Source organism: Priapulus caudatus, unplaced genomic scaffold, assembly GCF_000485595.1.
Source record: "Priapulus caudatus unplaced genomic scaffold, Priapulus_caudatus-5.0.1 Scaffold8, whole genome shotgun sequence".
Lineage (NCBI taxonomy): Eukaryota > Metazoa > Priapulida > Priapulimorpha > Priapulimorphida > Priapulidae > Priapulus > Priapulus caudatus.
This window is the reverse complement of record NW_014577069.1, coordinates 927,821-936,362: the sequence shown is the minus strand read 5'-3', so window position 1 is coordinate 936,362 and position 8,542 is coordinate 927,821. Positions and strand designations below refer to the sequence as shown.

The 8,542-nt window shown below is 48.7% G+C and overlaps 1 protein-coding gene across 1 annotated transcript in view; it reads left to right on the top strand.

Moving 5' to 3' along the window:
* The first annotated feature begins 3,869 nt into the window (after window positions 1–3,869).
* The window catches only part of LOC106806395 (acetylcholine receptor subunit alpha-like 1), a 17,888-nt gene continuing 13,215 nt past the window's right edge, over window positions 3,870–8,542 (top strand). The window contains exon 1 of the mRNA XM_014808323.1: window positions 3,870–4,278. Coding sequence (XP_014663809.1) covers window positions 4,206–4,278 — 73 coding nt within the window. The 5' untranslated portion in view covers window positions 3,870–4,205. The remainder of the gene's footprint in view (window positions 4,279–8,542) is intronic.

Below are 8,542 nucleotides of genomic sequence, written 5' to 3'. Positions count from 1 at the left end.
ACACACACACACGCGCGCGCGACACACACACACACACACACACACACACACACACACACACACACACACACACACACACACACACACACACACACACACACGCACGCACAAATGCGCACACACGCACGCACGCACAAACGCGCGCGCAGCGTACAGGTAATCGTCATCATCGATCATGGACACGCAACTATGCGCAGATGAAGCAGATCCTATTAACCGAGCTTATTAACATAGCAGATTAAGTATGAAACGAGTCAGCATCCCTCGCACAGATGCGTCGACCGTATATTACGGGAGCTAATGTTGAGAATAACTGCTACGCGTGACGAGGATGAGGTTTCTAAATGTCACAGCAGCGCACGGCGTAGCCTCTAGGCGAATGACATAGGCGTATGAGCAAAATATAAAACAAGCTTAGGTAATAATTGTAAGTAACACTCGTAATTAAAGAGAATAAATAATGGAAAAAATTACAATTCACACAAACAATTACAAATTACAAATTATCTCTTCAGCCTAACTCTATCCTACATGTGATTTATTTCTTGGACATTTTGTCCTCGACAACAACATTCGCTCAGCCTAGGGACCTGCTGGGCAGGCATGCTCTGTGATCATCAAGGGTTGTCAGTGTAGATTACAGTCAACAATCATTAGTCGTGGTGCTAGGGTGGGTTAGGCAACTGCCATCGTACTTGAAAGTGATGCATCATGTTTTCCGAACATCCAAAGTTAATACTAACGTTAACGGAGATGATATGAACGCATGCACTTTATTACGTATTCACGTATACACGCTAGGAATTTATCGGACTGATCGAAAAATATTAAACGTCTGCTTCGTAAGAAATTAAATTTTAAGTGGACATAAAATATTGTTACAACCTTATTTAACACTTGCGAGTTGTGCATTCGGCATTCTAGGTCGATTAATCTTGCAGAATAAATTAATTCATTATAACAACAGGAATGTATTTATTCAAACAATGCTACGATCAAGTTTGTTAAGAAAAATATAAAGTATAATCCCCAGTCGCGAACTGCGGTTACCTTATAAGAAAAAAAATCACTAACAATATCAATATAGACACCTTTTACAGAAGCAACTCCGAAAGCTGCACCCATCGCTAAAGCAGGGCTGCGATCGTACACTGCGAGAGATTTTCCCATCATTATAGATTTCCCACCGAATAGATTGTGAATCTGATTGTGATAGGAAATAAAGATTTGAAACGTTGAATACTAATAATTAATGAGATGTCCGCTTGTTTTATCTGCCGCGCTACGTCTTACATCACTGTCATGTCATTGTACAATCTATCATTAAGGATTTCTTTTACACGTCCCCGTGTTCATCTATATCGTACTCACTTGTGTTTCAGAAAAAATACATGAGCATAAAGTATTATTCAACCATAGTATATCGGCGAAAAGTAACAAGAATCAACATAGTAGCACGAGTAAGTCAATATTCTCATTTGTGTATTGGCTTTTCATTTTTTTACGTTACTCAATTTCGCGTTCATCTCTCCCATGTATAGCTAAATTTTTCCGCGAGAGCAAAAGTCAAAATGGACAAAAAAGCCAAAATCTCTATTGCATCATCCCAATTGGTACTAACGAGATGGTATTGTAAACTCTGCATCCTCGTACGAGACAATCAAGTGCCACAAAGCAGCAGCGAAACGGGGGATGAATCGCGCATAGAAATAGTATCTACGAGACTGATCGCAGCGACCTCTGCCGTTCATATAGCGACGCCAATAGAAATCCTGCCGCACTATAGGGGGCATACAACAGTTACCTTATGTTCACTATATCGTCCCTGAATAAGGCCTTCTTTTGCAATATTTTTTTGCGGTAAATCTCGGAATTAGAGTGCACTAATTTGCATTATGAATGCAAGATAGATGCCTCGTGGACGTCTAGAAGGCATTAGATGTGAGATGGGGTTTGTCGTGTAATTGTGCCATGGTGTAGCCATGGTGACCGGTCGACCATTTTTGTGTTTGAAACGGGATTCGACTACACGAAAAATCTCGAAAACTATTTAGCAAATGTTTCGAGAGAAGATCGGTCTTTGAATCAGTAGTGATTTGTCATGAATAAAGTCTTTGTCGCGTATACGCCGAAACTCTCTAGATAAATATTTTTTTTATTAATTTCTGTTCGATGCTTATTCAGGCCTGCTGCCCTTGAACGCCCTCTGTTGTTATACACCATCTATAGCGGATGACATACGCAAGAGAAGACATACGCGGAATTCCAACGCGACTCAGCGCTGCGAAACCTGCGCACTTTGGCCCCGAGATTACTGCAAGCACCCCGACGACATCTGACACGGTCTAAGTAAACGCATCAGGGAGCTTGAATTGAGGCTTCGTGTAGTGAAGAGAGTGTTGTTGTTTGCCTTGTCTAGTGGCTGCAGTGGATCGCCATTGCCCTGCCGCCCACGCGGCAGCCCACACAGACCATTGTTAGCGGGCAGCCAACCCGCGCGTGCTCGTTACGAGGGCAAGCCCAACGAATTTTATTTCGTCGCGTGTTCGAAGTAAACGTTCGAATCTTTAACGGCAAATCAAAAGTAAGGTTCGCTCCATTACTACTACTACACTATCTACTACTACTACTACAATGCGCGAACGCGGACATATTTAACCGGGGGGGGGGGCACGTGGTTGCGTCGGCGTCGGGAGAAGGTTGGCAGCAGTCACAGCCGCGCTGTGTAACGAAATCGATTCGATGACGCAGGCGTATTCTTCTGCTGCCTGCCTGATTTTTTTGGCGACAGTCTCGTCTCGGCCCACTTACGCGGATGCGCGGCGCGCGCGGCGATGACGGCGACTCATATCGAACAGTAGGTGTCTGATGAAGGCAGCAGCGACGTCTACGGTTGCTTCCTCCGTATCGATCTATGAATATTCTCGCGCGTTCGTTCCTATCCGATATCGGATCGAAACGGACCATCGCGAGACGGCGGACGAGGTTCATGTAAAGTTAATGCGGGTCGATCGAGTCCGTGTCTTGCCGACGCGCCCCGGAGAAGATTGCGTAAATAACCGTAATTAGAGAGGAGACAAAAATGCGGTGGGCATCGGATTATCATCGCGTCGATCTCACTGCTTTGCCGCCGCTCCCCGCGGGAGAGATGTATCAAATGCGTGCATGGTGTTGACCTCTGAGAAGTAGGTGATTAGTGGTGCGTGCCAGTCATCAGTGGTGCCGCCTGCAGCAGCAGCCGCGCTGCTGGCCATTACCCACGAGATTCCGCGAGAGAGGATCGGGGGTGGGGGAAGGCCAATCTCACATGCAACATGCAGAAATGAAAATTGTTCTCTTGTTTGTTATGGCGGCGTAATAGTCACTGGTCTCGTGATCTCTGTGGTGAGAATGGGGGAAGGCCAGGCAATCGAGCGCGCTTTCGTCTGTGATTATCAAGAGCAAAACGGCAGAACCGATGTTCCGACATCGACCCGAGTCGTTTTGTCGATCAAGTCGTTCCCGATTGAGATTTATTCGATTCCGTAGCGGTGCGGCGGTGTTCCAATAGTTGCCAGTATAAGTGCACTACGCGTGTCGGCGGCACACGTCGTCGCGTCGTCACGAAGGCGCGTATAGATTCGCGTTCGGCTGCCAGGGGTCGGGCGTCGTATGCGCCTCACTGACTCTATACGCCCCGAAAAGACCTTTGCCATCTGCGCACTCCTCTACAGTGGCATGGGCTCTGAGGCGGCGGCGGCGGCGTTCAGTTTAATTTTCCCCTTCCGCACCCCCACCGACTGCTGCTCCTACTTTCGTTCCTCCTCCGAGGCGGCCTCGTGCTAGCTGCAGAAACGAATACACGCGTGCATGCGAACCGCCAGCAGGCACTTAACGCGCACCGCGCGCGCTGGCTCTCGCATCGACGGGGCGACCAGCCACTGAGTGGCTGCGCTCCGAGCAGACACCATGGCTGCACGAAATCGCCGCCTGAAATCATCATCGCCTCAGCGACGATTCTCGTGCTTGTGTATATCCTGACAAAGAATCGACAAACGTGCTCTCATCCTTCTTCTCCTGCTCGGCCGTAAGTGTGTGCCCCTCGGCGGGGCAGCGCGATTCGAAACCCGGTAGAACAGCAGCGGCGATAGATCCCCTATGCGGGAAGTATTCGTCGCCACGTCCTGACGACGGTGGTACGGCTGACTTGCACGCAGTGCTGAAAGATGTCGTTCGCGCAGGACGCAGCCGGTCTTCTAGTGTGGATACTCGTTGCTGTGATCTCGTTCACCTGTAAAGGTAAGCTGCGAGGCAAGCTAGTAATCGTGCCTGCAGTATAGTTACAACGTTCATGTCGCTACACTGTTGCATATCTGTGTATAAGTGTATATATGTATGTATAGATACGATAAATGGAAGATGGAGAAATGGTTGAATATATATATAGATAGATAGGTAGATAGATGGATGAATAGATAGATAGATAGCAAGAAAGATAGTTAGCTAGCTAGCTAGCAAGATAGATAGATACAGATACATATAGGTAGAATCATTACTAGAGAGATTACTGTGTGGCGATAATGCTTGTGATAATGGATAGGGGAAGTTGTCTGCGTGATACGATAAGCACACGTTGTCCGAGTTCGGATGACCATGTGGGCAAACCGACGGCCTTCCGTGCATTAATTACCCCCTTAATAGTCCGTTATATCCCGACAGAGCGCCTACGTGGCTCTACGTGCACGACTAGCGGCTTATGTAGGGATATGTGGGTCAGACCCCGACGTGTGTATTTGGTGTTTTCAGCGCCAGAGCATGCAGCTGTAGCTGGTGGTCTGCTCGCGGTAATGCTCGGCTAACATAGACCCGCGCCTGTATGTTGTGTTCAGCGGGGGTTTCGGGCCCAACATTGATGTTGTGGTGTAGGGTTGCACAGCACACTATAGACGTAAATAGAAAACGGCGGCCTTCCGTGAAACCACTCGGCTATATGTTAGAGAACGTGCGCGCCGGACGCGTTGCCATGCATGCGTTCTATACGTTAGCATCCTGGCAATTTTCTAACGGCTTATGTACGCGCCTGGCTTCATGTATGAATATAAATGCGAGGCGGATCACGTCGAAATCAAATGCGCGCGATGGCGTTTTTAAAATTACACATTTCTTTAACCGTCAAATAAAATGGCCGCCGCCCGACGAGTCATGCAGCTACACAGTATAGTTTGTTGTTGTTCTCCGCTTGGGTATCTAAACTGTTCGCCGAGGTTGAATAAACTAGGTGAGCATTCGCGGGGCCCACTGTCTCGCGCTGCGGAGCATGTATTTGTTAGAGCGAAGCAGCAGATGCTACGTATCATATTTAGAGCTAATGGCCAACAACGCGCCGTGATGTATGAAGTAGGACTGCTGCTGTGGCTTCGCGGAGTGCAGGCTTCGGAGGCACGGTGAAAAACTATATCGAAGCTTCACTACGCAGCATGTAGAGCACGGCTCGATAGCGATCCGTCGGTCGGCTCTGATTCAAACCAGTCACGCACTCACGCCAGGGGAAAACTCCACAGATGTATATATATATATATATATATATACACACACACACACACACACACACACACACACACACACACACACACACGCACACACGCACGCACGCACGCACGCACGCACGCACGCACGCACGCACACACACACACACACATATATATATGCGCACGCACACACTCAGGCACGTCCCTCGTTCACAAGCAAGCACGCACACACTCAGGCACGTACCTCGTGCAAAAGCACGCACGCACGCACGCACACACGTGAATAAACGCAAATATGGAGGCGCGCACGCACGTATACACGCGCGCATGCCACACAATCACATATTTAATAGTCTGCGTAACTCAGTAAGCTTGTGTCCGTAACCGTTTAAACGAAAACCTAGCTCATTAGAACGCAAGCTCAGCCAGCAACGTAATCAGCGAGAATATACAGACAGAGGCCTGGAGCGTTCCGCAATGAGTAACACAGGCAGCATGGATACATGCAAAGGCTGTTTGCCATTAACAGCGAATCCATTCTGTTTTCACAGCTGGAAGGAATTTACATCGGTATTGCGATTGCAACCCTATATAACGACGATTGCGCTGAATGTGTATTTTTTAAACACGTACGCAGCGAAAGAGTTAAACTGGGGTAACCGGGATGAATAACATTATACTTCCTTTTCAGTTCTAGTTCTCCCGTGCATATAAATGCATGTACGCTTCAATCCAAACATGCGTGCATCTCTACTAGCGGACAGGTTTTACACTCTCTCAGCACGCCAGATCTAGAATAAATACGTAAAACCGTTAAAGTCGCTGGTCGATTAGGTAAATAGCCCATCGCATTCCGTCAATAATACCGTTCGACTCTTCAGGGGACGCGACTGGAAAAGAACAACTGATGCATCCCCTGTAGGCAAGGGGATAGAGAGAGAAAGATAGAGAGAGAGCGAGGGAGAGAGAGAGCGCGCGAAAGAGAGAGAGGGAGAGAGCGAAAGAAAGAGAGAGAGGGCGAGAGAGAGAGAGAGAGAGAGAGAGAGAGAGAGAGAGAGAGGAAGAGATAGAAAAAGAGAATGAAAGAGAGAGAGACGTTTTAATCTGCACACAGCAGCCAGCACGTACGCTGCATGCCTTTAGCGAAGACAGAAGGAACAGGGCCGGAGGGTTGCAGAGAGATCCCGAGGGAATCTCAGACTCATATTTAAATACAGCAGCAGCAGCGAGCGTTGCACCAGCGAAGCATCTATCTCGGGCGTGTTTTCGCGCCGGTTTTACTAGCCTGGCATGTCTACTGTTCGATCTTGTCGCTCAGCGGTCTCTTCTCCAACAAGTGTGAAGTAAGGAATGGTATATCCTCGTGCCCGGAGACTGCTGAGGCAGCGCAGACGAAAACCAGCAGTTTGGTCTCTGCCAGACAGACCGGCTCAAATAGCAGACACGGATTTTTATCGCTCGCTGAAAAACAGGAGGTTAAAGTGAGTTTCGTGCGCCAAAGTGGTTCGGCTGCGGTGGTGGTGGTGGGAGATAATGAGGGAGACGTGCCGTCGAGGAGAAGTTTCTCTATATATGTCTCCCGTCGTCATCACGTCAGCACATATAAGGGAGGAAGTAGCGACGCTTCTATCACGTCAGCACATATAAGGGAGGAAGTAGCGACGCTGCCACGACGTCAGCACATATAAGGGAGGAAGTAGCGACGCTGCCACGACGTCAGCACATATAAGGGAGGAAGTAGCGACGCTAGCACCACGTCAGCACATATAAGGGAGGAAGTAGCGACGCTGCCACGGCGTCAGCACATATAAGGGGGGAAGTAGCGACGCTGCCACGACGTCAGCACATATAAGGGAGGAAGTAGCGACGCTGCCACGACGTCAGCACATATAAGGGAGGAAGTAGCGACGCTGCCACGACGTCAGCACATATAAAGGAGGAAGTAGCGACGCTGCCACGACGTCAGCACATATAAGGGGAAGAGTAGCGACGCTGCTACCTCTTTCTCTCTCTCTCTCTCTCTCTCTCTCTCTCTCTCTCTCTCGCGCTAGCGCTCTCGCTCTCTCTCGCTCTCTCTCTCTCCTCTCTCTCTCTCTCTCTGCTCTCTCTCTTATCTCTCCCTGTCTGTCTCTCTCTCTCTCTGAAGATCGCTTCGTAACTAGCCTGGTCCGCTCGTTTATAATCGGCGGACAATTTCAACCTAAAACGGCCGAATTCCTTTTTATATACTAACGTGTTTAGTGAACGCGATCATCGCGAAACGACGGGGAGAAGAGGAAAATTCGTGTTGCCTTCATTGGCAGTCGGGTATAGCCGATGTTACGTGCGACTAGAGCCGATATATTGAATTGTGTCGGCAAGTATTTCCTGAGGGGTATTGGCTTTCCTTACAGAGAGTACAGAGGTTAGCGAACTGGCTGCGCCGAATGGATTTTATCATTATTGTAAACTCGGATCGTGAACCGACTTAGCCGCATCGATTCGTCGACGGCAAGAAAATTATACCTTTGTTGTGTTTACACGCTAAATTACACGGGGCGCGTGATGAAGGAAAGATTCGGCCCTACATGGCTAATCGCAAGCAAACCTGGTCTCCCACATTTCAATCGGCAAATTGGCTCAGTGGGAAAAGAAAAACATGGCGGAATTCGTGGCCAGACATCCGGCGACCACCGATCCTTGTCGCGGCGGTACAATATGTTGTCGATAAACATTCTGTTTGACGAGGCAAACTGCTCTCGGTGATTTCAAACTCTGCCTCACGCAGTCTCGAAGCAGCAGCCCGTGAATTTGAATCGAGACATCGGCATTCAGCATTTCGTAGTTCCACGCATCTCTTTACACTCTTCACCCGACTAATAGAAGAACCGCACGTCCCCCATCCGTCGTACGTGATCGATGCTCACGTGAAGCTAATGCAAACTGCTGCTGCTGTTCCGTTTATGCACGACCGCCCCGACGCAGCAGTCAGCAGGGAGCAGTGAAATTTCAACGGGCAGAGAATGCGTCGCCACTCTTCCCCCCTTATATGTGCT